General features: G+C 42.5%; 3 protein-coding genes across 3 annotated transcripts in view; all 3 read right to left on the minus strand.

The window, feature by feature from the left end:
- The window catches only part of prickle3 (prickle homolog 3), a 118,419-nt gene extending 91,707 nt beyond the window's left edge, over positions 1 to 26,712 (minus strand). The window contains exon 1 of the mRNA XM_033968942.2: positions 26,708 to 26,712. The gene's annotated coding sequence lies outside the window, so the exon portion shown is untranslated. The remainder of the gene's footprint in view (positions 1 to 26,707) is intronic.
- On the minus strand, positions 1,497 to 16,692 carry sypb (synaptophysin b). The gene is made up of 7 exons (XM_033969234.2): positions 16,606 to 16,692; positions 14,671 to 14,736; positions 5,890 to 6,014; positions 4,364 to 4,562; positions 4,082 to 4,273; positions 3,560 to 3,866; positions 1,497 to 3,056 (listed from the first exon to the last, which is right to left on the minus strand). Exons 1-6 carry the CDS (start codon positions 16,621 to 16,623, stop codon positions 3,588 to 3,590), a joined length of 879 nt encoding a protein of 292 aa, XP_033825125.1. The 5' UTR covers positions 16,624 to 16,692; the 3' UTR covers positions 1,497 to 3,056; positions 3,560 to 3,587.
- cacna1fa (calcium channel, voltage-dependent, L type, alpha 1F subunit a) overlaps positions 18,511 to 27,229 on the minus strand; it is a 51,638-nt gene continuing 42,919 nt past the window's right edge. Inside the window, exons 41-46 of the mRNA XM_055222775.1 lie at positions 26,471 to 26,826; positions 25,180 to 25,419; positions 23,327 to 23,778; positions 22,016 to 22,128; positions 20,981 to 21,304; positions 18,511 to 18,723 (exon numbers count right to left, since the gene is read on the minus strand). Coding sequence (XP_055078750.1) covers positions 18,517 to 18,723; positions 20,981 to 21,304; positions 22,016 to 22,128; positions 23,327 to 23,778; positions 25,180 to 25,419; positions 26,471 to 26,826 — 1,692 coding nt within the window. The 3' untranslated portion in view covers positions 18,511 to 18,516. The remainder of the gene's footprint in view (positions 18,724 to 20,980; positions 21,305 to 22,015; positions 22,129 to 23,326; positions 23,779 to 25,179; positions 25,420 to 26,470; positions 26,827 to 27,229) is intronic.

A 27,229-nucleotide genomic window follows, 5' to 3' on the forward strand; every position in this document is an offset into this window, starting at 1 on the left:
ATTCCCATTCCCCATTTGTCTTTGAACATTTTGAATTCTTTTCTCAATACTGGTAGATGAGATCTTTGTTTTTATTTTACCCAGCGGCTGACTCCTTGAAATTCCTGGTTGACTTTGACGGCAAAAAGCCACCACTGCAACTCTGTCCCCAAACTGAGGGATAGACTTTGCCAAATCTGCATCAGACATGAGGCGAATGGCAGAAGAATCAATTTGAAAATAAACATGACATTAAATAGTTTGATTGTCATATTAATTTGCAGTAAAAACAATTATCAATTAGGTATATGTTTTCAATTACTCTTTTGTGTTTTATTTCAGTTAATTACAACACACTCTCACAAAATGGCTGCATTTATTAGAAAAATAAGCTACCTTATCATTTTGGAGCTTCAAAATGATCTCTTCCTCCACATTTGGCTTACGTAGGAAGGAAACAGCTCCTCTTCTTCGCTCTCTATTACAAAAGATGCTGCAACACAAAGTTAAAAACATTGTCTACAATAAAAAGGCATCCTTCATTTTAATAATCCAGATTTAGGCTGCCCACCAGTTGTTCTGGAGTGGGTTAGTTCATAGTGATCCTGGAGCGCCCTCTTGTGACGATAAACAGCAGCTTATTATCATGGAGCCAAAACTAAAACACATAGACACATAGACATCTCCACAGACTGTTCTGTTGGGATCATAGTCTGTATAAAGATTCATAAATTGACTGTATATAGTCTATGGCTGCCGTGTTAGCACGTGATTAGCATGGCTGCTAATAAACTTGAAAGTCTAACAACATTAACCTCTGCTAAAATCTGTCCTCTCCACACGCGTGGACAAAGGTCCATGTCAACAACTTTATTCAACTTTTTCATGGTTTACCGATGGCCTGTCGTTTATTTCTTGTTAAAGTGTTGGGGAGATGTTCTTGCTAACCTAGCAGCTAGCTCTGTGTCATTCACGTAATTTTAGCTTTAAACTAAACATGCATTATTTCTCATTAATACATGCAGTTTTGTGATTTAATTATTACCTTAATTGATCAGAACTCTCTGTGATCGCTGATCCTGCTGCAAACTGCGCATGTCTCAATTAAGTCCCTCGAGAAAATATCTCGTTCTCTCAAGATAATATATTTTTTATTTCGTAACATTACTCTTCACTACGGAGCCCCACAGATGACGGAAAGGAGAAGAGTAACATTTACAAAATTAAAAATAAAAAAAAATTATCTTGAGGGAACGAGAAAAAAAAAAAAAAAGTCCTATGCGGGGCTAAAAAAAAAAAAAAAAAAAAAAAAAAAAAGGCCCTTTAATATTATATTTTGCAAATGTCCTATAAAAATGTTTAACCAAAGAAACTGCAAAATATTCTCACTAAAGATGAATTCAAAAACTCCAATGAAAACACAAGGACCCGAAGTTCAACAAAACCACCTCTAGAGGGCGCTGTACGCTCTGTCTGGATGAGTGGATGCTGTGAATAAAAACACACATTTCTCAACATAATAATTTCAAGTTTTATTTAATTTCGTTTCACATGGATTCAATATAATAATACAGCAGGTTTCTGGAGAGTGTGGGATATTTTTTCATAAATACTATTACATAACAGTAAACACAGCACTATCCAAAGCCGTATCACAAGACATCGTTCACCACTACAGTACAGTTTAGATCATCTGAGCATATTTATAAGAGCTACAGTGAAAGGGAGAAGTCAGGAGAGGGCGCTAGTGAGTGAGTGGAACAGTGCCTGGAGTTTACCCCTGATTTATAAAGAAAAAACTGTGAGAATTTGCTTGGATAAGGCTCGTAAAAGCAGGTTATTCATGTTATCAGGATGTGGCTGTGTTTGGCAAATGTGTTTTTATGTCTGGGTTGGAGTCGGGTAGTTTATCCGGAAGAAAGTCATTTTTGGAGCATTTTTGGAGCCGTCTCACTGCCACCGTCACTCAAACATATTAACGTTTCAAATGTGTGATGTGTCTGCAGCCTCTCAAATCGTATAAGGATGCGTAAGGATATAAAGAGTAAAACGCATGCAATAGATTCAGTCGCCTTGAGAAATAGCGAGACAAGGGCTGAAGATGCAGAGGAATACTATTATTATATTAAGAACACCTTTAAAGATCCTCGTTTAAAGATCATTTAAAAAACTATATGCCTCTTTCTGTCCGGATCACATAAAAGGCGATCAAAACAAGACGAGTTTCATTCACAAAACGGACACGATTCTGTTACATAAACCCAACATAAAGTCACTGTTCGGAGTCCTGACGTCACACTGAAGTGCTGCACAAACAGCGGAGGAAACGGGAGGTTCTACCATGCGCACTACAGACGACCTACACAGCTCGTTTGTCATGACGTCACTTCTGCGGTGACAATAACTGATACAAGAACCGAAGGAACAGAAACACTTCATCTGTAAACACTAAAAGCATTACTAGTTTGTTTTTTTTCATAAATAGATTCTTTCCCTTTAAACCGTTTCCTTCACAGCTTCAGTTTTCCCTCATCGAGTCACATTTAATGACATTTAAAAAAAATCTGACAGACAAAATGAAAAAAAAAACATCCATAGAATAAATCAGCAGAGTGTTTTAGAACAACGAGGGGCAAAACTGTGAGCTCCTAAACAGAACCAAAGTAAAAGCAGTTGAATCGCCCTGTGCTCAACATTTGTTGTATAACAACTGATATGGAGTGCACAATTATTCAACTGAGTCCATAGAAGTAGATTTATATTTATATATATCAGCATGTTAATATTTACACAGCACAGACAGTACATTCTCTCAAGTTAAATATTACTACAGCTTTTTTCATAAATGTCTTAAATGTTTTGGTATTGTATTCAAGTTTTTCTCATAAAACCAAACAGACAATCCTCTGTTGTCTTCTACAGTTAAATACATCACAAGAATAAACATCATGATACAGTAAAGACCCACAGACCCATGTCCTGTTCCCTCCCCCTCCTCCCGCCGCTGTCCAATCACAGACACTCACACAGACGAACACAGGAGCGAGGACACGCCCACGCTCTGTAATCACATGACCCTGCGGAGAAAAAACAGGAAGAGGTGAGTGACCGGTGCAAACTCAGGGACCACAGGGAGAAAGATGCTCTGTGTGTAGACGCTTTGTGCACCTTCAGTTTACTCTCAAATTAATACTTAAATATTCACCTGAAATCTGAAAAACTAACAGAAAAATGTAATCTGTCACTGGACAAAAAGTTTTAGAGTGAAGACGTTCGGCTGCTCGTCCAAGTCTCTTCAGTTCTGGTCAGATTCCTGCTGGTCACTGCCTTATATCTGTCTGAAGGAGGCGCTAACGACGCTGAAGCTAACGCACCTGTTTGTTTACACTTTACTCTGTTTACTCTTTTGTCCAGTGACAGATCTGAATGTTTCTTTTACTGTGGATCAGACCTGGACGACTGACACTAAAATCTGAAATAATAAGTATCCGTCCTAAGGCCTTGACTCCCCCTAGAGGACGTGTTGGGAAACACATGTAAGTGCGTGCTGTTGGTGTAGTTCAGGAGGGATGGTACTCACGCCCTGCAGCTGCTGGAGCTGGACTGGTTTACATTTGATTGGAGTAAGAGGTGGGCTGCTGCTCGTAGCCCTGGTTGTACCCTCCCTCCTCGCTGTAGCCCTGCTGGCCGTAGTCGGGTTGGTACCCGCCCTGGGAGCCGGCGTAGGGGTCCTGCTGCGCGTAGCCCCCCTGCCCAAAGGAGTCGGGGGCGGGCTGCTTCTCTTGTGACGGCATGTACGTCCCGGAGAAGGCCGCCATCCAGCCCGTCTCTTTGAACACGAACCACAGGTTTCCAATCCACAGGATCACGTTGATGAAGCCGAAGGCCTGAGGAGGACAGAGACTCAGATTCAGGGTGGACTAAGGTCAAAGTTCACAGTCAGGACAGAACATGGGACAAACCACTGACAGGACAGAACATGGGACAAACCACTGACAGGACAGAACATGGGACAAACCACTGACAGGACAGAACATGGGACAAACCACTGACAGGACAGAACATGGGACAAACCACTGACAGGACAGAACATGGGACGTACCACTGAGGTGTTGAGGCCAGACACTTTGGGCTCGTACAGCTCGCGGCAGCGGACCGTCTGCTCGTCACAGGCACCGATCAGAGTGATCACCCGCTCAGGGTCAGTGGCTGTTTTCACATCAGACAAACCTTTGGCCCAAGCACAAGAGGACACCAGCCACATGAAGGCGAATACTGCAGTGACCACGAAGTCCTGAGGGGGAGGGGCATGTTAACGCCGTGATGATGTAATACCATTTATCATTATGTAATACCAGGTTTTTAAACGAGTGAAGTAACTTACGATCTGGGCTCCTTTGTTGTTCTCCTTGTACTTTTCCAGAATGAAGCAGTACACAGAGAGCGCTGCCATGGAGTACAGGAAGGAGAAGACCCCGATGGTGACGAAGAACTCCGCTGACGAAGAGTAATCTCCCACCAGGAACAGGCGCTCAGTGGTCCCTCCCTTACAGGTGGGGGCGTCAAAGTACACCTGATGGAGCCTGGGCGAAGCAAAGGACGTGAGCAACACAAAACAACACAAAACAACACACAATGTAATGAACAGATACAGTGGGGCAAAAAAGTATTTAGTCAGACACCAACTGTACAAGTTCTTCCTCTTAAAAAGACGAGGGAGGCCTGTAATTTTCATCATAGTGTCACTTCAACTATGAGAGACAGAATGGGGGGAAAGAATCCATTTATTTGCAAAAGTTCATTTCAGTACTTTGTTATGCCTTTGTTGGCAATGACAAAGTCAAACATTTTCTGTAAGTCTCCAGAAGTTTTCACTGTTGCTGTAGTTTGGCCCATTCCTCCTGCAGATCTCCTCTAGAATCCCTCAATTTTCTATGGGGTTGAGATCTGGAGACTGGGCCACTCCAGGACCTTGAAATGCTTCTTACGAAGCCACTCCTTCGTTGCCCGGGCAGTGTGTTTGGATCATTGTCACGCTGAAAGACCCAGCCACGCTTCATCTTCAATGCCCTCGCTGACAGAAGGAGGTTTTCACTCAAAATCTCACGATACACGGCTCCGTTCATTCTTTCCTTTACACGGATCAGTCGTCCTGGTCCCTTTGCAGAAAAACAGCCCCAAAGCATGATGTTTCCACCCTCATGATTCACAGTAGGTCTGGTGTTCTTTGGATGTATCTCTGCATTCTTTCTCCTCCAAACACGACAAATTGAGTTTTTACCAAGTTGTATTTTGGTTTGATCTGACCATGTGACATTGTCCCAGTCCTCTTCTGGATCATCCAAATGCTTCTATCAAACTTCAGACGGGCCTGGACATGTCCCGTCTTAATCAGGGGACACGTCCCTGCAGTCCCTGGTCTGAGTCCCTGGTGGTGTAGTGTGTTACTGATGGTCCCTTTGTTACTTTGGCCCCAGCTCTCTGCAGGTCATTCACTCGGTCGCCCCGTGTGGTTCTGGGAGTTTTGCTGACCGTTCTTGTGTCATTTTGACCCCACGGGGTGAGAGCGTGGAGCCCCAGATCGAGGGACATTATCAGTCGTCTTGTGTGTCTTCCATTTTCTAATAACTGACAGAGGAGCCTCTTAAAGAAGAAGTTCCAGGTCTGTGAGAGACACAGATCTTGTTTGTTTGTAGGTGAACAAATACTTATTTTACTGAGGAATTTACCAATAAATTCTATAAAAATCCTACAGTGTGATTTCCTGGATTCTTTCAATCTGTCTCAGTTGAAGTGAAACTATGATGAAAATTACAGGCCCCTCTCATCTTTTTAAGAGAGAAAACTTGAACAATTGGTGGTAAATAAATACTTTTTTGCCCCACTGTATGATCAGGTCTGAACACGGACCTGAAGGGGTATTCAAACTGTACTTCTATTCCCAGGTCGCTCTCGGATCGGTTTTGACACTCGACGCTCATCTTGAACACACCCGAGTAACTGCCACATGTGGAGAAGGCCATGATCGCAAAGATCTGAAAGAAAAAACAAACTGAAGCATTTAAACCTGCACAGAGTGTGACGTCACCACAGCAACCAGCCATAGCAACCGAAGAGCCAATCAGGAGTGAGGATGTAAACCAGGGTTAAACCAGGACTAAACCAGGACTAAACCAGGACTAAACCAGGGCTAAACCAAGACTAAACCAGGACTAAACCAGGACTAAACCAGGACTAAACCAGGACCTAAACTGAGACTAAACGAGGACTAAACCAGGGCTAAACCAGGGCTAAACCAGGACTAAACCAGGACTAAACCAGGACTAAACCAAAACTAAACCAGGACTAAACCAGGACTAAACCAGGACTACACCAAGATTAAACCAGGACCAAAACTGAGACTAAACGAGGACTAAACCAGGTCTAAACGGGAAGAAACTAGGAATAAACCAAGACTAAACAAGGACTAAACCAGGATTAATCCAGGACTAAACCAGGACTAAACCAGGACCTAAACCGGGACTAAACCAGGACTAAACCAGGACCTAAACTGAGACTAAACGAGGACTAAACAAGGACTAAACCAGGATTAATCCAGGACTAAACCAGGACTAAACCAGGACTAATCCAGGACTAAACCAGGATTAAACCAGGTCTAAACCAGGACTGTTTTGCCCTGACATTTTTACATAAATAACTGTTTCAGATGATCATGTTTTCCATTATCACCCAAATAATCCTGATTATTTCTCTGTGTGTTTTTATTGGTCAGAATCTGGACACAGACAAATATCAGAGCCGAGAAACAAAGCCCCGCCCCCTCTCTGCAGATTACACTATTTTTACCACACCCCCCGGCCACACCCCCCCTCGCCACACTCGCGCTCCAGACCAGATCCGATTGGATGGAAAATCCACCTATTAATCTGACTGAGGTGCCGCACCATCTGTCGCCACGTTCTCAACCACAAACTCCGGTAAAGCCCTGGCCACGCCCCCAACGCGAGCTAAGTACCTGCAGCTAGTCTACGGTCACCAACACACGGGACTATTTAAAGTAAGCTAGCTAATGTGGCGTCGAGTTGCGATATGAGGATTTCTGCTGAGGACTTAACGCGGTGGGGCTCAGGGTGGGGGCGCTAGAGTCACCCTTTTGTTTGGGGTTTGACCGTCGTTAGTCTGAAAATGTGAGATTATGTGAAGTGATGTGGTTAATCCCAGAGACACAGAGACACACAGAGACAAAGAGCCACAAAGAGCCACAGAGACAGAGACACAAAGAGCCACAGAGACACAGAGACACAGAGTCTTGTTTATTTAGGCAGTAAAAGGTTTGTAATGATGTTATGTCCAGTCTCCATGAGTCTCCATGAGGTCCATGAGGTCCATAAGTCTCCATGAGTCTCCATGAGTCTCCATGAGTCTCCATGAGTCTCCATGAGGTCCATAAGTCTCCATGAGTCTCCATGAGTCTCCATGAGTCTCCATGAGTCTCCATGAGTCTCCATGAGGTCCTTGAGTCTTCAAACAGTCACATGTTTAGACTCAAACATCTGAAATCCCTGATTCTTACAAATATCTTGTTTTGAGGCTTGTTCTGAAGAAGACTGCGGGGGGACGTCTGCAGGGGGACGGCTGCAGGGGGACGTCTGCAGGGGGACGTCTGCACAAACACTTTTTGCTAAACCCTGGGACATATTTAGATCCACTTAAGGTTCATATTGTTGGTCATTTGTTTCTGATGTATTAAATCTATTCAAAATGTGTTAAAGCTCCTAGACCAGGACCGATACTGGGATCGAATATCAGCTCCGATATCGAAACATTATCAGGACATGGTATCGGTTCCATGATATCGGTGGAGTCGATCCTGGATGGGCTTTAATGGGATGTAATAAAACGATTAACATTTTTCATGAGGTTTGAACTTCATCCAGATCAGTTCAGTGAAGCAGAAATAACAGTTACATAACACACTGGAAGAAGAGCTGTGTTTGAAGGAAATAAGAGACATTTTCAGTCCCTGCTCTGGTATCGGTTCATATCGAGTATCGGCACATACTTAAAGGCAAAGTATCGATATTGGTATCGGAACTGAAAAAGTTGGCCTGTCACAGACTGTGTCAAGAAAAGGACAAAGTTGAGTTTGACGTCACCACAGCTTCAGCTCCAAATGAAGCTTATTGAGGCTTAAAAAAATAAAAATAAATAAATAATAATAATAATAATAATGATGATGATGATGATAATAATAATAATAATAATAAAAGGAAAAAATAATAATAATAAAAAGCTCATCGAGGCTAGCAGTTATAACCAGCAATTTGGAGCTGAGTTTCATATTTGGAATTCTGACCGTGAGTATCATAGCAACCAAAGAGTCAATCAGGAGCGAGGCTGTTGAAGGTAACGCCCCCTTCTCACCCCCACCGCTGGTTTAACAGGGAGCGGGCGCTTAGCAACGCTGTCAATCAAACCTGTTGCTAACGCTAACAGGAGCGACCTCGGGGAAAGAAGGACCTGATTTGTCTGTTATTAATGTTCAGATCTTGATTTACAGACACAATAGTGAAATAAAAACCCCAGGATCATGTAGAGGGTTAATACGAACATTTAAGACCAGAATGAGTCTGAAGCAGCAGAGACAGAGAGGGGGGACAAAAAAAACTAAAAAATAAAGTCAAAATTTAAAAAAAAAACAAAAAAAAACATTCAAAAATGTACTGAAAATAACCCAAAAAACTAAACAAACAAAACTTAAAATAATAAAAAAGTTTAAAAAAAAGTTAAAAAAAAAAAAAAAAAAAAGAGAACTCAAAATAACTAAAAAAAAAAAAAAAAAAGGAAGTCTGACAGCAGCAGGTACAGAGAGTGGAGACACAAAAAACAAAAAATAAAGTCAAAATAGCAAAAAAAAAATTCTAAAATGTACTCAAAATAACCCAAAAACAAAAACAAACAAAACTTAAAATAATAAAAAAAAAAAAGTAAAAAACAAAAACAAAAAAATAAAAAAATAACTAAAAATAACTTAAAAAAAAAAAAAAAAAAACTCAAAATAGCTCAAAATAAAAACCTCAGGATCATGTAGAGGGTTAATACGAACATTTAAGACCAAAATGAAGAGTCTGACAGACGCAGGGACAGAGAGAGGACACAGATTTCTAATGTAAATTGAATTGGAGCCAGAGTCGTGTGAATGATCACTTCATATCTGGAGCGCGTTAGCTTTGTGCGTTTCTATTTGCAGTCTGTGAACAGGCCCCGGTGTCGTCCCCTCCTCCCGACTCACGTCTGTGGGGAGTTCAGCTACAAACCCTGGATATGATGGATGTTTGGAGACTGTTCCCCAAATAAACGTGATGCAAACAGCCGCCCGAGCCCCGCAGCTCCGTCAAACCCCATCTGTGTCTGTGCTCATGAGTCACACAGAGACACACACAGGACATACACAGGACACACGCGGGACACACACACAGAGACACACACAGGACACACACAGGACACACGCGGGACACACACACAGAGACACACACAGGACACACGCAGGACACACGCGGGACACACACAGAGACACACACAGGACACACACAGAGACACACACAGGACACACACAGGACACACACAGAGACACACACAGAGACACACACAGAGACACACGCGGGACACACACACAGAGACACACACAGGACACACACAGGACACACGCAGGACACACACAGGACACACGCAGCCCCGCCCCCGAGCAGCAGGGGGGGCTGTGAGGGGCAGGGCACAGTGTGGGCTCAGAGCAGAGACTGTTTATATAAATGGACAGAGCTAAACTGATGTCTCCAAACAGGAAGTGATCCCCTCTCTGTCTCTGCGTCTGTCAGACTCATTCTGGTCTTAAATGTTCGTATTAACCCTCTACATGATCCTGGGGTTTTTATTTCACTATTGTGTCTGTAAATCAAGATATGAACATTAATAATCTCTCTCCTGATTGGCTGTTTGGTTGCTAGGATCTTGGGACAATTTAGACCATTTTTTGTATTTAGTTCAGTTGGTAGAGCCTAAGATCCCTGGTTTATGGCGGGGGTCACGTTCTAAAAATAACCCGCAATCCATGAAGTATCATCTTTTTTTTTTACATTATTCTCTCTGTTTTTGTCTGTAAAACCCCTCACCGCACACTTTATACACTTTTCTCACACAGGCGTTAACATTTTCTCACATTTCTCTCTCGTTTAAACTCTCTCAAAGTTCAAACCTTCGTAGGCGTCTTTGTCGGTGCAGAACGTTTCATCGACATTGTGGGTTTTGTCGGGGAGAAAACAAATTGCAAACGTACAGCACTTCAGAGTCACACTGAGATCCAACGTTTATGTAAATTTGTCTGAACACATTCTGTACTGGACAGGAGACACGGCACGGAGGAGACTGATGGACAATGGTCTACAGTCCAACAGCCAATCAGGACGCACGACACAATGGTCTACAGTCCAACAGCCAATCAGGACGCACGACACAATGGTCTACAGTCCAACAGCCAATCAGGACGCAGGACACAATGGTCTGATCCAGCTACATTTTAAAAGACTGAAATCTGAACTGACAAACACAAGAATCACATTTCAGAACAAGCAGACACATGGGAGGGCATCTGACACACGGACAGCAGAATCAGACAGAATATTTAGTTTTTTGTGCAGTAAAAATTGAACTTTAAAAACTGCAGATTTGCTGATTGGCTCCATTCCATTTTTGATTTGACTCTCGGCCGCAGACTCAGTCCTCGTCTCCGTGAGCAGCAGCCGATGGGCGTCTCCTCGTCCTCTCCTCTCTCTCTCTCTCGTGGACGCTCATCTGCACGCCGCTCTGACCCCTCCCCCCCGCACACGGAGCCACACACGCATGATTCATGGACCTGGCCTCCTCTACGCCCGCTCTGATTGGCCGGCTCGCTGTGACCGGGGGGAGGCGGCGATGATGAGGAGGATGTGGTTCAGCTCCAGGGAAGAGCAGGGGTCAGAGGTCAGGGATGAAGAGCGCTCACGACGGGTCACGAGGAGCGTCTGAGCCCAGGACGGTTTCTGTCAGGTCCACTACGGCTCCGCTCTGGCTCCTACGGCTCCGTCTGCTCAGTGTTCTGCAGCTCCAGGATGAGCCGGAGGTAAACACGGGAGCCACGAGAGGACGGGAGCCACCAGAGGACAGGAGCCACGAGAGGACAGGAGCCACCAGAGGACAGGAGCCACCAGAGGACAGGAGCCACGAGAGGACAGGAGCCACCAGAGGACAGGAGCCACAAGAGGACAGGAGCCACTAGAGGACAGGAGCCACGAGAGGACAGGAGCCACGAGAGGACAGGAGCCACGAGAGGACAGGAGCCACCAGACTGGGCCAAAGTTTGCATCAAAATAAGGAGTTGACTTGGACTAAACCAGAACTAAACCAGGATTTGAAGTCTCTGTTGGGACTAAACAAAATCGAAACTGAATCAGAACAATCGTCCCTAAACAGAGTCAGTCCCATGATGCAACACTGCGGCTCAGAGTCTGTGGACTTTGGCCGTCGACCAAAACAAATCAAACTCTGACCTGATCCCTGAGACGACACCAGAGGATCCGGCTTTTTCAGCTCTGACCGATTTCCACACTGGAGCTTTAAATATCGGCCCGATATCGACTGAAAACAGCATTTATTTATTTTAAACTAAAATGAGACAAAACTGATCCAAAAGTGAGATGTGGCTGTTAATTATCAACAACAAAACAACTTTTTGTAAATAAAAGTTCAAACATTCTGAGACTTTCCGGGTCAAATACGACCAGGAGATCGACTGAACCGATATTTGGGAGTCGATACCTGACACCAGTATCAGATCAGTGCATTGCTAACACACACACACACACCCCTACACATATACATACACACACATACACATACACATACACACACACCCCTACATACACACGCACATACACACAGGCACACATACACACACGCACATACACATCTACACAAACACATACACAAGCACATACACACACCCCACACACACATATACACACACACACATATACACACATACACATATCTTGTCCCCGCCCACTCCTCCTATTGGTCAGTCTCAGTCTCTTGCTGTGAGTGACAGGCAAATGTGTCCAATCCAGTGTCTCCATTTTCAAAAACTCCCACAAAGTTTTTATCTTTTTGTTTCCTTCTTCTACAGATATTAGCAATGACAAGAACGTAAAGATTTTGACACGAGTAAAAAACATTTGGCTTTTGAAAATATGACTATACTTAGAGTAAACTCAACTCAATATTATGTAAACATTAAGTGAACATTAACAAGAGATGAACCTTCTTCCCGCTACCGTTAGCAACAGGTTTGTTTGACAGCGTTGCTAACCGCCAGCTCCCTGCTAAACCAGCGGTGCTTTACCTTCAATAACCTCTCTTCTGATTGGCTCTTTGGTTGCTATGATACTCATGGTCTCTGTACCTGCTCTGGCCTTGATGAGTTTGTGAGTAAATGACAAACCTCCGATGACTTGTTCAAATGGCGCTTGTCTGTTTTTGCAAATTGACTCTTCAAACATAAAACTAACAGTAAATTTGATCCATGCTCTGAGAAAACGTACTAGACACAGCTACAGTAAACCCCCCTCCTGTGATAATCTGTTGTATGTGACACACAAACGGCAGATGGCACAGTCCACACCGGCGTCTTATGGGGGGGTTTAATTAGAGTTATCGTTTAAACACCCGCTGATGTGCTGTAGATTATTACGACAGTAGGAGTAGTAAAGGGGCGGAGCTACAGGGGGAGGCGTCCATATACGGTTTGGTGATAAACGTGAGTTCCGAGCTCCTCCGTTCTGCTCACGCTCAGACGGGCCCTGGGCAGACGTTTGCAGATGTCGCCCGAGGAGGATGTGACAGAGCGTGAATTTCAATTGAACTGTAGTAAAGCGTTACTATGGAGATGATGTAATTTTCCTGCTGGGGCTTTTATCATCACAGACCACTTTTAAATCCAAGGACAACGTGCTCCTGACTCACTCACCAGGGCGCCGGGGAGTTTGGGATTTTTTGAATGTTGTGGTGTGAAAAAGAATACAAAATAATTCAAAATAATATAACTCGAAGCATGTCTGTATTTATTTTTTATGTTAAAAAAATGAAAAAAACATTTAAAGGACGTGTAAAACTAGAAAGACTGGAGCCACTGCAGCTCTTTAATAATGTGGAGATAAACATTTATAATCAACCTGGTCCTGTGTTTAATGTTTTAATGGACCTGTGGAGTTATGTGTTTGTATTTGTTTGTATCATTCTGTATTTTAACATGAAAATTAGCACTAGCACCTTTTAGCATACCTGTAATCTCTCATCCTCCTGTCCTTCTTCTGATAGAGCATATATTCATTTATAACTTCCCTTCTTTTTGTTACTAAATAAAATTAAAATTAAAATTAAAATTAAAATTAAAATTAAAATTAAAATTAAAATTAAAATTAAATAATAATAAAATTAAATTCAAATTTTAAAAATCCAATAATCCATCCTTATATTTCCAAACGGTAGTGGAGCGATTATCTACAGTTTGAGTACAGTTACATTATCACCTATAGTTTGAGTACGGTTACATTATCACCTATAGTTTAAATGCAGTTACATTATCACCTATAGTTTGAGTACAGTTACATTATCACCTATAGTTTAAATGCAGTTACATTATCACCTATAGTTTCAGTACAGTTACATTATCACCTATAGTTTGAGTACAGTTACATTATCACCTATAGTTTGAGTACAGTTACATTATCACCTATAGTTTAAATGCAGTTACATTATCACCTATAGTTTGAGTAGTTACATTATCACCTATAGTTTGAGTACAGTGACATTATCACCAATAGTTTAAATGCAGTTACATTATCACCTATAGTTTGAGTACAGTTACATTATCACCTATAGTTTGAGTACAGTTACATTATCACCTATAGTTTGAGTACAGTGACATTATCACCAATAGTTTAAATGCAGTTACATTATCACCTATAGTTTGAGTACAGTTACATTATCACCTATAGTTTAAATGCAGTTACATTATCACCTATAGTTTGAGTACAGTTACATTATCACCTATAGTTTGAGCACAGTGACATTATCACCAATAGTTTAAATGCAGTTACATTATCACCTATAGTTTGAGTACAGTTACATTATCACCTATAGTTTAAATGCAGTTACATTATCACCTATAGTTTGAGTACAGTTACATTATCACCTATAGTTTGAGTACAGTGACATTATCACCAATAGTTTAAATGCAGTTACATTATCACCTATAGTTTGAGTACAGTTACATTATCACCTATAGTTTAAATGCAGTTACATTATCACCTATAGTTTGAGTACAGTTACATTATCACCTATAGTTTGAGTACAGTTACATTATCACCTACAGTTTCAGTGCGGTGACATTATCGTTGAGCCGTGTGACGCTCTGTGACGTCCGTGTGACAGTCAAGGTCACAGATCAGTGAGAAACATCATGATTTAAACCAACACGAGCAAAGATCGGGCTGTTTAACGACGCAGAGATAAAACTGTTTATGTTCGAGTAAGAATCGTGTTTTGTTTCTCTTCCTGTTTGTAGAAAACACTGGGAACAAATATTGAAAAATCACTCACCCATTGTAGAACTTTGATGAATCCCAGTGGAGTTTTGACGACTGTAAACTGCCCTTGGGCCACCAACTGTCGACAGAAATCACAGAGGTAATGACGAGGTTTGTAATATTACACTGAAAATGATAATCACAATAACATGTGTGATAATGGCCTGTGATAATGGATCTGATTGGGTTTTTGCATTTGACCCAGTTTTTAATGCCACTGGTGCAAGATGGGGGCAGCTGAAGAGCAGAGTGAGGACAGGGCACCCAGGGGCACCCAGGGGGACCCAGGGGCACCCAGGGGCACCCAGGGGTGCTGAAGAACCTCATGTGATCTGTCTGTTGAACCGTGGACCCTCTGGTGAAGTGCATGTACTAACGACTGTGCCACTGTAACCAGGTCGGCTCTTATGTTTATGACATTTACACCAGACCAGGATCAGATCTGTGGAGTTTGGGTCGTGTGGGGAAAGAAACTGAATAAATGTACAGGAAATATGTATCTGAGTAACTGTAATCTGGTACAAGTACTCTTTTATTTGGTGGTAATCAGATTACAGTTACTTTTCTAATTAAAATGAATCAAAATGAACAAATGGAGGTAATTCATCATTTTGGCCTTGAACTGCACAGTGTTAGTGTGTGTGTGTGTGTGTATATGTGTGTGCGGGGGTGTGTGTGTATAGGTATGTGTGTGTATGTCGGGGTGTGTGTGTGTGTGTGTGATTTTAACTTCTCTAATAAAAAATAAATTAAACTTTAAGAAACAGCAACAAAATAAACTTGTTTTTAATTGTGCCATTTTTTTTACTATAATGTAACAAAACTCAGTGTAAAGTACTCTAAGTATTCAGCATATAAAGTACTCTAAGTATTCAGCATATAAAGTACTCTAAGTATTCAGCATATAAAGTACTCTAAGTATTCAGCATATAAAGTACTCTAAGTATTCAGCATATAAAGTACTCTAAGTATTCAATATATAAAGTACTCTAAGTATTCAGCATAGTATTCAGGATGCAGTACTCTGATTGGCCCGTGTATTTAAATGTGACTAAACCTCAGACTCTTCCAGCTCTGACTTTGTGCCTTTGGGCCTGTGCGCGGCTCACGGCTCTCGGCTCTCGGCTCACGGCTCTCGTGTTTTTGATACGGCTCCGTGCGTGTGCGCGCGCTCTTTCCCGCCTCACATTTGGACAAAGCTGATTAACTTGATGTTTCTCTTTGGCGCATTGTTTCAGCCGCAGTGTTTTTGTGCAGTTTGACCAAAGAGCCGCGCGTGACTCTGGAGAAAAGGCGCAGATTTGCAGCTGAATGCGACACTGCGGGAGGCGGCGTGTCCCCGTTTGCATCAGTCCAGAGCCGCACCGGGAGCAGCTTTATCCTCCTCAGCTCCATATTTAACTCATCTCACGCCATGTTGTCAAAATGCGTCTGGTCCGGGTCCGGTGCCGCTTCCATTGCGCGTAAAAGTCCGCGCGTTTGCGTCTCGTGCGCACCTGAAGGGCCCACTGCGGCTGTCCCGAACCCACCGGGCCCAGCGCGGAGGATCCACGGATTCAAACGTGAGCAGCTCAAAAGCACAAGGCCAGCGGAATGTGTGAAGGTAAAGGCCTCTGCGCGTCTCCTCTGCGCGTAAATGTCACCACAGCAGCAGCGCGTCGCCCGCACCGAGAGTCCCGCACAAATCCGCATCTTTACGCGTTTAATGTCACGTTTTAACGCAGCACAGCGGCTGTTTAGATGTCCAGAAACGGGAGGCGCGGATCACTAAATCTCTGCATAAATTAACTGGACTGAAAACACTGCATTGGAGCGTAAGGTCGGAGGATGGAGAAGGGAAAAAATCTCGCGTTTTTGACAGTGACCGCGCGCGCTTTTCTCGATTTAAACACAAATTCTGACACAAAATGAATAAAAAACACATTGTAGTTTGTCGCCAAAGCCTCACCTGGTTCACCACGTCCATCTTGGCCGCTTACTCGCTGTTAAGAGGATCAGAGGGGTGGAGGGAGGGCCGCGGCTCATCCGGAACAGCGCGCGGGGGGGGAGGAGGGCGGCTTCGAGGGAACAGCGCCACTGCGTCACGACCGACAGCGAGGACGTACGGCGGCGTCATGACGTCAGCGCGCCGCCAGGCCAATCACGAGGCTGTTTTATTCCAGGGAGCTGACATTGCCCCGTAGGTTTGAGTCCAGGGCGATGTTCAGCAGCGGTTTGTCCTGATTCAAAAGAGGAACATGGGGAAATTTATGCTTTTTTCTATTTTATTTAGATGAAAACAACAAAATTATTTACTTATTAAAGGTTTTATATCACACAAACTGTTTCTTGTGAGGTTTAAGTCATGTTCTAATGCTGTTTCCTCCTCAAAAACAGACCCAGAGTCGTGTTTTGTCCTTTTATTATTAGTCTGTAACATCCCCAAAGCTCAAAATGCTCCGTTCCACCTTGTGATGTCATCAAGTGGTAGTTTTCAACAGTTTTAACACCTCCTTTTACCTTTAGTTCAGTCGAGATCCAGAGATTCTAGAGCTGAAATGATCCAAATGATTCAAGAAATGAAGGTGTGTGGAGTTTAAAAACACAGCGGAGCACTTCCTGTATCACCACATGATGACATCACAAGGTGGAACAGAGTGTGTGAGTGTCATCAGTTTATTATTGTGTGAGTTTTTCTTTTTCCTTCATTTCTATATTTGCATTAGTATTAATATATGTATGTGTCTTTTCTTTATCGTGAAACTGAAAATAAAAAGTAAAAAAAAAGAGTCAAACCGTCGTCTCGTTTCCGTTTTCTTCTCTTCTGACTTACATAATGCTCTTAAAATGTCCTCTGGTTATGAATGCCATATAAAGCATTAAATCTGTAAACATGTTGGTATTAACAGAGTTTATTTTATATTAAACACATTATTAAATACATAAATACAAGGTCACGTGGTTCACACATTTGTACAGCTGTATTTGCATTTTAACATTCACAATTCTCTTTAAAAGTGACTCTTCTGTGTCGGACGTTTATTCAAAAACTCTAGGATTTAAACGTGGTCCTGAGAAATACACAAAGACACGAAGGAAAAACAAAATTCAAGTCAAATATGGAACAAAACGCTGCAGTTTTTGTCATTCATGAAGCAAGTGACCGGTAAAAATCAGCCAGATCAGAGCGGAACAAACCGAGCTACAGATCTGGGTCTGCGGGCGCAGCTCTGTGGGACCCACCAGTACTGAAACACGGGTCAAATGCAGAGAACAAATGACACAACGAGTCAGATCTAATCTCCAAACTGTTGTGTTCAAGTCGTTTCTTCTAATTTTTTCCTCTGAAGTTGTTTTTGGACTGATTCATGTTTGAGTTTCATCTTTAATCCAATATTTTCAAGACGCCATTTTGTGACACGCCCACTGTGACACGCCCACTGTGACGTCCGCACTTCCTTCTCCAGTTTTATTTTCTTAATCGTTGATACTCGTAGGATTCGGCAGCGTCGCGTCGTCATTTTGGTACAAATGTAAAAAACGCTCTGCTCTAGTGCGACGTGCGTCTGTCCATAGGGGGCGCCGACAGCTACACGACTCTTTATTCTCATGACGTTTACGGCGACGTCAGCTCCTATTGGACACTGCCGTTTTCTAACGTGGAAGTCAGCGGATTTGTTTCTTTTTTAAAATCGTTTTAGATGAATATTGTGATTTAAAATGTGTAAATTATAACAGAATGATCCACAGAGATGAGAACCATAGAGACACAAGCTCAATACGGCTCTTTTTTGTTCATATTTTAGGCTGAGTAAATATTTTGAGTTATATTTTGCTTCATTATAAAACACTATGTCTCAAAAACGTTCCCTGTTCGACTTTAGTACGAAACGACACAGTTTATTTCGTCGGCGAGCTCGTCCTCGTACTGGGACAGGGTTCGATTGGCTCCTCGGACGATCAGGTCGGTGGCGGCGTTCTCCATCTCGTCCAGGCTCATGTGACACGCCTCTGCGATCTCACGTTTCGCAAAGTTCACAAATTTGGGGTCCCGAGCGTAAAGACCGAGACCCTCGGAGATCAAAATCTGATGGAGACAAGAACAAAGAGCGAAAGGTTAAAAAGACGCACACTGTCTCACTCTTGGTTCACTTTTATTAACACAACGTTTGGGTTCCTCTGACGCTCTTCAGATTTGACGTCAGGCCCTTACGCTCCTGTTATATAAGTTAAGGGACCGCCCCTCATGAGTAATCAACCAATCACAACAGTGGAAAAAATATACATTCACATTTAGACTCCAATATAACCTCAATATTGTGCATAATTCACTTTACGCCAGTGTTTTGTGAGTTCAAACACTCGGATAAAGACGAGAAAAGTATAAAGATTATTAACACACTAAAAAGGCAACAATGGTGTACACTGGTCCCTCGTTTATCTCGGGGCTTACGTTCTAAAAATAACCCGAAATAAGCGAAATCCGTGAAGTATCAGCTTTAGTTTTTACATTATTCTCTATGTTTTTTTTGCGAAAACCCCTCACCACACAGTTTATACACTTTTCTCACACAGACAGGGGCTCTTCATTACAGCGTCCCCGTAAGAACAAAGAGAAACGCACAAAAAAAACATAAAACAACCCAATGTGTTTATTAGAGACGCTTCAGTGTCTAATCTCACGATGAGGAAGTAGAGCAGCTGTAGAAGGTCACATCTTTATATAGGGCTTTTCCACCTTCAAGGCTCAAAGCGATTTACATCAAGGAACCACTCGCCCAGTTGCACACAAACTGACACACCAGCGCACACAGACACTGGGGCGAGGGGGGTTAAGTGTCCTGCTCAAAGACACAACGAGCTGGAATCGAACCGCCAACCTGTGGGTCAGTGGATGCGTCGCAGGATTCCAACCCCAGCGGACAAACACTCTACAAACTGTCGTCCTACTTTTCCAGTTGAGGACGGCAAACTGCTTCTCCACGGAAATGTTTTTACTTTTTTCCCCCAAATATTCCACAGTATGGCATTAAATGTATCTGTCTCCAAGTTACAGGTCGGTTTTTCACTTTACAGTTGTACGTCACTATATCGCGGTTCACCTTTCGTGGTCTCGCTGATTTTTTTGGTGCAGTTTTACACGCTTTTTTACAGTGAACGTGCATTGTGTCGTGCGTACTGATTGGCTGTTGGACTGTAGACCATTGTGTCGTGCGTCCTGATTGGCTGTTGGACTGTAGACCATTGTGTCGTGCGTCCTGATTGGCTGTTGGACTGTAGACCATTGTGTCGTGCGTCCTGATTGGCTGTTGGACTGTAGACCATTGTCCATCAGTCTCCTCCGTGCCGTGTCTCCTGTCCAGTACAGAATGTGTTCAGACAAATTTACATAAACGTTGGATCTCAGTGTGACTCTGAAGTGCTGTACGTTTGCGATTTGTTTTCTCCCCGACAAAACCCACAATGTCGATGAAACGTTCTGCACCGACAAAGACGCCTACGAAGGTTTGAACTTTGAGAGAGTTTAAACGAGAGAGAAATGTGAGAAAATGTTAACGCCTGTGTGAGAAAAGTGTATAAAGTGTGTGGTGAGGGGTTTTACAGACAAAAACAGAGCGAATAATTGTACAACATAAAGCTGATACTTCGTGGATTTCCCCTATTGCAGGTTATTTTTTGAACGTGACCCCCGCGATAAATGAGGGACCAGTGTATGTCGTGTTGCAGGTTGCGGATCCCCCATCAGAAAAGTTCCATAGTGTAGCTTTAACAAAATTAAGTATTTTATATATATATATATATATATATATATATATATATATATATATATATATATATATATATATATATATATATATATATATATATATATATATAATTATTATTATTATTATTAGGCCCGAGCCCATACAGGGCGTAGGGCCTATTGCTTCTGCAACGATGAGTGCATGGGCGAAGTTGCACGCTTCACGCCTCCTGCACAGACTCCTGTATCCTAGCAACCCATGCCGTAGGCATGGGACATGCATATTTGTTCTTGCTAGCATGTCTGTGTCATGCCTGTGATTATCGGTCTGTAATTTCTTGTCCACTGTCAGGGACTTAAATATTTTTATTTTAGCACAACTCAGGTCATTTCCAAAACACAATGAATGGAGCAGGGAGAGCGGCTCTGCACTTTTTCAGAGAATCGGAGCTTGAGTGGACTCAGGAGCCACAGATCTCTCCAGCCAGGCGACTCCGTGAAAAAAGGCTGACAGTAGAACTTAAAAACACTTCATCTTTTTCTCTCCATATGATAAAAGTCGTATTCTAACAAAAACACAAGGCTGACTTTTACTCACCGACTCCACCAGACTGTCTGCACTGCCTTTGTCGATAAAACTGTGGCTGACCGGGGGCGTCCTGGAGGTGGTGAAGGTGCGTGTCTGACTGGGGTACCACCCCGGGGTGCTCCTGGACGGGAGACTGGCCGTCCCACCGCTCCACAGAGGCTGGGAGGTGCCCGTGGCCTCGTCCACCAGGAGCATGGGGGTGTAGATGAGTTTGCCCCTCCGACCTGAGGGGGCGACCGCTGACGGGACGGGGGTGGTGCCAGCCGCGGTCGTGTTCGCCCAAGAAGATGAGGACAGGGACGAGACACTGCTTCGCCGAGAGTCGAGGCTGTGCTGGACCTTAAAGACACATGAAGACATGAAGACATGAAGAAGAGGAAAAAAGTTAAACACTACGACTGTAGTAAAGGTTATATAGGTGACGTAAACAAGTTTAACCAGCCCAGTTAAACACACACAAAAACATTACACTGTCATTCTCAATAGTTTTACTTCCACAACTAAGGAAATAATAATTATTTTAGATTTCTAAGTGTCTTTATTGAACTGAACCAAGTCTTAATCAGATGTATTTAGGACTATTCTAGGACTAAACCAGTTCTAAACCAGCCTACACCAGGCCTAAACCAGCCTAAACCAGTTCTAAACCAGCCTAAACCAGTTCTAAACCAGCCTAAACCAGGCCTAAACCAGCCTAAACCAGGCCTAAACCAGTTCTAAACCAGCCTAAACCAGGCCTAAACAAGCCTAAACAGCCTACATCAGGCCTAAACCAGCCTAAACCAGGCCTAAACCAGCCTAAACCAGGCCTAAACCAGTTCTAAACCAACCTAAACCAGGCCTAAACCAGCCTAAACCAGTTCTAAACCAGCCTAAACCAGGCCTAAACAAGCCTAAACCAGTTCTAAACCAGCCTAAACCAGTTCTAAACCAGCCTAAACCAGTTTTAAACCAGCCCAAACCAGCCCAAAGTCCTAAAAGTCGGCACAGATATATAAACACACTAGATAGAAGCAGAAAACACAGGTGAGTTCAGGAGTTCACCTGTAGTCGAGCTCTGGAGGGGGAGGCGTTTCTTTGGTACGTTCCAGGTATGGGGAGGTCGTCTACGCTGCTCTGAGGCCGCAGACACTGGAAGTTAAAGGCGGGTTTACGACCTGCGACAAAAAGTAACAAGAACGATGAAAAAAGAGCAGAACATTCAAACTGAACAAACTGATTTATTTTGTTTATATAAAGTGTAAAACATAATAATATAATATAATGTATGTATAAATGAATCTATGAAATAAATGAATGTTTTAAATCAGTGTCCTACAAACCCCACGATAAAATACGACAAAACGACAGTAAAACTACATCACTATGAGACTTATTTACAATCCTAAAGTCCTAAAGAAATAAAGTCGTTGCCTGAGCCGTCAGTCCCTTTTACCGTTTTACAAACATTAAACGGCTCCTGATCCTCTGGTTTTGTGAAAGTCTGTGGTTCTGGCTGGACACGGCAACAATGTAGAAAAAATATGGTAATTTCTTTAATGACCATGTGTTCTTTTTAGCGTGTGTTCTTTTTAGCATGTGTTCTTTTTAGCGTGTGTTCTTTTTAGCATGTGTTCTTTTTAGCACGTGTTCTTTTTAGCAGGTGTTCTTTTTAGCATGTGTTCTTTTTAGTACATGTTCTTTTTTAGCAGGTGTTCTTTTTAGCAGGTGTTCTTTTTAGCATGTGTTCTTTTTAGTACATGTTCTTTTTTAGCAGGTGTTCTTTTTAGCACATGTTCTTTTTAGCAGGTGTTCTTTTTAGCATGTGTTCTTTTTAGTACATGTTCTTTTTTAGCAGGTGTTCTTTTTAGCAGGTGTTCTTTTTAGCATGTGTTCTTTTTAGTACATGTTCTTTTTTAGCAGGTGTTCTTTTTAGCACATGTTCTTTTTAGTATGTGTTTTTAGCATGTGTTCTTTAAGTAAAATGTGTTCTTTTTAGCACATGTTCTTTTTAGCGTGTGTTCTTTTTAGCACGTGTTCTTGTGTTATTTTTAGCAGGTGTTCTTTAAGTAAAATGTGTTCTTTTTAGCACATGTTCTTTTTAGTGCGTGTTCTTTTTAGCGCGTGTTCTTTTTAGCGTATGTTCTTTTTAGCATGTGTTCTTTTTAGCGTGTGTTCTTTTTAGCATGTGTTCTTTTTAGCGTGTGCTGTTACAGTTTTGTATCTACGACTCTTCAGAAAAGGTCAAATTCTGCTTCTGTTTAGTTCGACATCGTTAAAAATGATAATGCGACTGGAATCTCACTGGACGTGTAAATTCAGCTATGACATCATTCCTTCTTAACTCCGTCACTTCCTGCTTTGAGACGGCGTTACCTTTCGGGATGGTGGGCAGCAGTCGTCTCCGCACAAACTGGGCGTTGCCGTTCTGGTTGTTGGCGTATCCGTTTCCGTTGTACCCGTTGGAGCTCTGCCCGTTGCTCACAGTGCTGCCGTTTCCGTTGGCGCTCATGACGCTGCCATTCTCACTGTACCCAGCATACCCGTTGGCGTTGTACCCGTTGGCATTGTATCCGTTGGCGTTGTACCCGTTGGCGTTGTACCCATTGGCGTTGTACCCGTTGGCGTTGTACCCGTTGGGATAAGGACTGGGGCTGGGAGCGACGATCTCTCCGTTCACGCTGGTGCCGTTGAACCCGTGAGTGAAGCCGTTGGCGTTTGGCGTGTCGATCGGCATCTCGCCTAAGCTGCTCGCTCTGTCCAGGCCGTGGCCGTGGTCGACCGTCTCCGGGGCAACAGGGGACGCGGCGTCAGGGAACCCAGACCCACTGCAGACACACAGGACGGAAATATACAGGACGTTTAAAAGAACCTCAGAGTTGTGTTTTGTTTCATTCACACACGTTTGAGTCACACTTTATTATTAGTCTGTCACATCTACAAAGATCAAAATGCGACGTTCCACCTTGTGATGTCATCAAGTGGTAGTTTTCAAGTTAACTCCTCCTTTTACCTTTAGTTCAGACGAGATAAGTGGCAACTCCAGGACTGAAACGATCCAAATGATTCTATAAATGAAGGTGTGTGGAGTTTAAAAACACAGTGGAGCACTTCCTGTATCACCACATGATGACATCACAAGGTGGAACAGAGTGTTTTCAGTTTGAGAGAAGAACTCAGCGTAAATCTTCAGGTTTGTGTGTTAAACATGTGAGAGTGAAACAAAACACACAACTCCAGGTCTGTTTGTGACGAGGAAATGACATTAGAAAAGATCAGAAAATAGAGGAATATGGGATATTTAAGTAAAATATTTATGCATCTGTACTTTACTTAAGTACTATTGACAGTGGTACTTTTTACTTTTACTTGAGTACATTTGAGAGCAGTATCTGTACTTTCTACTACACTACATTTTTGAACAGGACTGAAAAGTAAAAGTACTTTTCATCTGATTTTTTGAGGGGTTATTTTTACCGTGTTTGTGGAAACATCCAGAATAAAGTTTAAGAGTTTAAGCTTCGACTTTGAGAAAAACAAAAATAAATAAAACAAAAGAAGAAGAGAAATAAAAGACTTTGATTCTTATTGTTTCTGTTGAACAAAATTTGTGTCATTTTTTTTATCAATATCTACATTTACACTTTAACAAATGAACAACACTTGTGAAATACTTTTACTTTTTACTCTTTAAGTACATTTTTAAACAGGTACTTAAATACTTTTACTTAAGCAGATTTTTGAATTGATACTTTTACTTTTACTCGAGTAACTTTGTACCTCTGTATCAGTACTTTTACTCGCTCAAACTGATGACACAAAATAGTTTTTATCAGCTGAATTTGGCAAACCAAAGTCAGCAGCTCATGTAGGGTTTTTTTTTTTTTTTTTTGGCAATTTTTTTTTAAATTATTTGTATAGTAACAAAATCAAGATAAAAAAAAATAATAAAAAGATTCCCCCACACCCCCAAAAAATAAAAAAATAAATAAAAAATGCAGGTTTCTGGTTGGATAATAGACCCGTGACCCAAAACAAACATCGTAAAACTGAACTAAAGTCACAAAAACAAACAGAAATCAACCACATTTATGTCACTTATGTCACGTGTATAAAATGTATATTCTGCCTTTAAGGACACGATGACGGTTTGTGCTGTGTCTGGGCGGACGGGGCGGACGGGGCGGAGTTTGCGGTTTCTTCTGTCTAGACATAAATGATGTTTTTACCTGTCGGATGCTAAAGTAGCTCCGCCCACTTCACTGTGGTGGTGCACCTGCTCCTGTGCGTCTGGGGCTGGAGGCTGTGGTTCTGGGGCAGGTTCCTCCGTCACGACCTGTGTCACCACCGTCTCATCAGCAGGGGGCGGGGCAGGGGGCGGGGCAGGGGGCGAGGCAGGGGGCGACGCAGAGGGCGGGGCAGGGGGCAGAACAGGGGGTGAAGTGGGCGTAGGTGGTAACTCTGACATCCTGCACAGAGAGAATTATGATTTGTATTTCATTTGTCAATTATGTTTTAAAATCACAAATCCCCTGAGCGTTATGTCACACTGTCAGTAGTAAAAGTAGTAAAGTACTGTACGGGAGTGTGAAGTTTATGTATCTGTACTTTACTTTAGTACATTTTACAGTGTGTACTTTTTACTTTTACTTGAGTACATCTGAGAGCAGTATCTGTACTTTCTACTACACTACATTTTTGAACAGGACTGAAAAGTAAAAGTATTTTTTTCTTATTGTGTGAAACCTGCTGAAAAGGCTGAGGGTTTATTTTTAACACGTTCAGCACAAACAAACATTTTGATCAAATAAAAATATACAAATAAAAACAGATGGAAAAAAAATTGATTAACTTTTCTTTTTTTTTTTGACAAAATTAATCTTAAATCTTTATCAAAATCTCCATATTTAAAGCTGTATAACATCTTAAGATCTGCGCAAAATACTTCTACTTTTTACTCTTTAAGTACATTTTTAAACAGGTACTTTGATACTTTTACTTAAGCAGATTTTTTCACGTGATACTTTTACTTTTACTTGTGTACTTTTTTGCTCCAGCATCTGTACTTTCACTTAAGTAACTAAACTGAGCGCTGCTGAACACACGTTACACTGCGTTTTGTTACTGCGTTTCACTATAAACCCGTTTAATGGAATAACGTCTATTTTTGTCGCGGCGTGTCCGACTATAGCCCTGTCATGTGACCCTGATCACATGACCTGCGGCCTATTTAAAGAGCTGCTTTACACCGACGCTGCTCTGAGGACGACACTTTGTCAAAACAAACAGGTATTTTTGTAAAACTTAATTATTAAAGTAAAGACCAGACACTTTTCCTCTCTCTTCTGCATTTAAAAAAACAAAAACATTTTCAACATTTTAAAATACGTTTCAGTTCAGTCGTTGTTTTTAAATCTAAAATCCGAAACCTGATCTCCGGTTTGTAAACACCGCTCTGATTAAAATATCTAATTAACACTCTGTACATTTAACGTGACGTGTGAAGCAGAACAGACGTACCTTTGGACCGGCAGCGGGTCAGACCTGAGCGGCTGGACACTGACCACGCTGACCCCTGCCAGCTCTGATCCCGGCTTCTCGGCGTCACTGAGACCGGTCACCTGCTCCGTGATCACGTGGTCCGCCGCCTCGATCCCATTGGCCGGTTTGAGGAAAGGTTCGACGAACACAGAGGTCTGCTCCACCAGCGTCTCGATGGGGGGCATGGGCGTGGCGGCGGGGGTGGTGTTGGCGGACGTGGCTTCGCTGGTGAACACCTCGTCTCCGGTCATCTCCCCGTCCAGAGCGTCCTCGTCCTCCAGGTCCATGGCCAGACGCATCTCCGGGGCCAGGTCCTGAAGCGAGCGCAGGCCTTGCTGTGGAGAAGAGAAAAAGGAGTTTGAGATGAGATTAAAACGTCCTAGAGAGTGAAACTATTCAGACGCCATTTTGGAAAGATAAAATATTGTGTTTTGAACTGGAAAAGCCGATGGAAACAAGACAAACAAAAAATAAACTAAACAAACACAAACAGCTGCATAAGTCAATTTAAAACATTAAAAACAGGAGCAGTTTGATTCTAAATGTTTATCTCACATTATTAAAGAGCTGCAGTGGAGAGAGTTTAAATGTTTGATTCTGTTTTTATGAAGCAAAATAAACAAAAGCTTTTCCCCATTTCAGCTCAAGAGTCGACAGTTTTTAGACAGAGACAGTCATGAGATCTGGGCTGAAAAGTTCTTCTCCTCCTTTGCTTTTCCCCCTCTCTCTTCCTCTCCC

Source organism: Periophthalmus magnuspinnatus, chromosome 7, assembly GCF_009829125.3.
Source record: "Periophthalmus magnuspinnatus isolate fPerMag1 chromosome 7, fPerMag1.2.pri, whole genome shotgun sequence".
Classification (NCBI taxonomy): Eukaryota; Metazoa; Chordata; class Actinopteri; order Gobiiformes; family Gobiidae; genus Periophthalmus; species Periophthalmus magnuspinnatus.